General features: G+C 45.2%; 1 protein-coding gene across 1 annotated transcript; it reads left to right on the top strand.

Moving 5' to 3' along the window:
- Positions 1–1,158: 1,158 nt before the first annotated feature.
- On the top strand, positions 1,159–1,350 carry PPTG_14305 (hypothetical protein; the record flags this gene model as incomplete). Its single annotated transcript, XM_008910885.1, has 1 exon — positions 1,159–1,350. The coding sequence occupies one exon, from the start codon at positions 1,159–1,161 to the stop codon at positions 1,348–1,350; it is 192 nt and encodes a 63-aa protein (XP_008909133.1).
- Positions 1,351–2,138: the final 788 nt, after the last annotated feature.

The following is a 2,138-nucleotide window of genomic DNA, read 5'->3' as shown; positions in this document are numbered from 1 at the left end:
ATGAACTCACAAATGCTTCGTTATTTGCTAGTGCAGTGTTGTTATCAAATTAAATAAAATACTACAAGAATCTCCGTGTCACACTCGATTCAGAGATACTGTATTTTTCTCTATCCTGTACCTGAGTGCTGCATTAACTTGCTTTATGTGAAATGACGATAAATTGGTGGGACAGAGAAGTATGATACAGGATATCCGAGGGTTTCCGAAGCCGCTAAGACTCTGGACTCTGGATATAAATATCCTGAGAATTTCTTTAACAAAATAAGTACCGAAAGCCAAAAATCGACAACTCAAATGAACTTACCAGTACTTCTGGAACCAATCACCAATGTGATATGCTGTTTACTTGGTGCTGTTATTTTAGCTTTTACATCACGGCAAGGTTGCGATGTACACGATTTCATTACTGCTTGCGTGAGATGGTGGGATTACTACCTCGTCGTTGATTGATGTCGCAACAAGGCTATTTGGTAGCACGAATAATAAGTCCTGTACAAATTACATGTAGGAATTCCGAACTAGAAGGGTATAATTGGTAAACAGGTATTAGTCTCCGCTAATGATGGCATCGCGGCGTTATTGTAGAGAAAACGCCGATGCGCTGTTACAGGATAAACTGATAGCTTACAGTCTCTGAATGTTTGTTCGGAAGTCCCATTTCGGCAGTTTCTCACCTGTGTTATTTTGTCGAAACAGTACATTCATCATTGTAGACGATTTAAAATCCACGTCGGCTATGAGCATTGAATTGCATTAAAACGACGAGAGATTCGATTACACAACCACTAAATTGCTCAGCTTTGGAGTTATCTTGCAGGAAACTTTCAAATTTCCCTATAGAAGCACAATTGCGACGTTTGAGCACTAAAGTAAACAAAAGTAAACAAAAACGCTTTCAGAGTACCAAACTTCCATTTCTAGATTGCTTTAAAATTGCCCAGTATAATTAATACAATTGCAATTATTAATTTCAAGATGTCGGCAAGAAATATTACGATGAACATTGATAGCACTGTCTTCTCTTAGTAGAAGTTCAACTGTCTTATCATAGTCTTTGCCACCGAGATTCCTGTGTACGCGGTGGTCTCACCGACGTACAGCACGCAGGAGGAGTCGTTAGATGAGCTAGTCAACTCGACATTCTATGTCGAGTCCATGATCAAAGGCACCGGAACGGGCGCCAAGAAGCACGCGACGACGCTCGGCCGGTTTGAGAAATCCTTCGTCTTCATGGTGGACCCCAACTCATCGTGCGGGGCGTCGCTCTACAGCTTCTCCATCGCCTGTGCAGCTTTTATAGGCTGCTTCACCCTGTTCCTGCAGACCCTTGATGGTCCAAACTACTAGAGTTCCGAGTCAGAGTTCCCGAAACTCCCCAACGAGAGCGCCTACTACGACGCGGACCTGGTCTTTACTATCATTTTCACCCCAGAACTGCTTCTCCGCCTCATATCTGGCTGTCCTTATGGCACGAACATAAATACCTCACGGAGCGACGTCTAAAGCCTTTTCTGCGCGACTTTTTCAATTCGTTCGATGTCGCTGCCATCGTCCCCTTCTACACAGACCTTCTCTTCGGTAAGGAGGTTTGTGTTGTAATACCAAACTTGTCGCACTCGTCACTAAGAGATCTGCACAAATCACCAAGCGTGGCAGATAGGATCACTACACCCAAACATCAGTATGCATCACCAAAAAAGATGGTGATATCACCAAGAAGTAAATAGTGCGCTACCAAGACAATGCCATGCCATGCAGTTGTGGCACTGCCGTTAATGTGCAAGCAAGTGCGTGTGAATCAAAATCCCTCGAATAAATATTTAGTTCTCCTAACCTGTTCTTCTTGTACGCTGCCTGCAACGTGTGCTGAGCACTACCACGTTCTCTGCCACTCTTGCCACCTGCCCACCTTGCAGTGTGTTCTGCATCTTCCGTAGATGCCGGTATCATCGGAACTTGACTTATAGAGGGGTTCGCGGAAGTGGGCAAAACTACCGGTGAGTGCGCTTGCGCGCTTGCTCCTGAGATTCAGCAGCACGAGTGGTAGGGCGACGACGACGACCCGTTCTGCGAGGTTTGGAGGTGCTCGCACGTTGAGCGCTTAGTCTAGCCACCGCCTCATGTGCTCCTGCGGT

Source organism: Phytophthora parasitica (assembly GCF_000247585.1).
Source record: "Phytophthora parasitica INRA-310 unplaced genomic scaffold supercont2.39, whole genome shotgun sequence".
NCBI lineage: Eukaryota > Oomycota > Peronosporomycetes > Peronosporales > Peronosporaceae > Phytophthora > Phytophthora nicotianae.
This window is presented reverse-complemented; position numbering and strand designations above follow the sequence as displayed.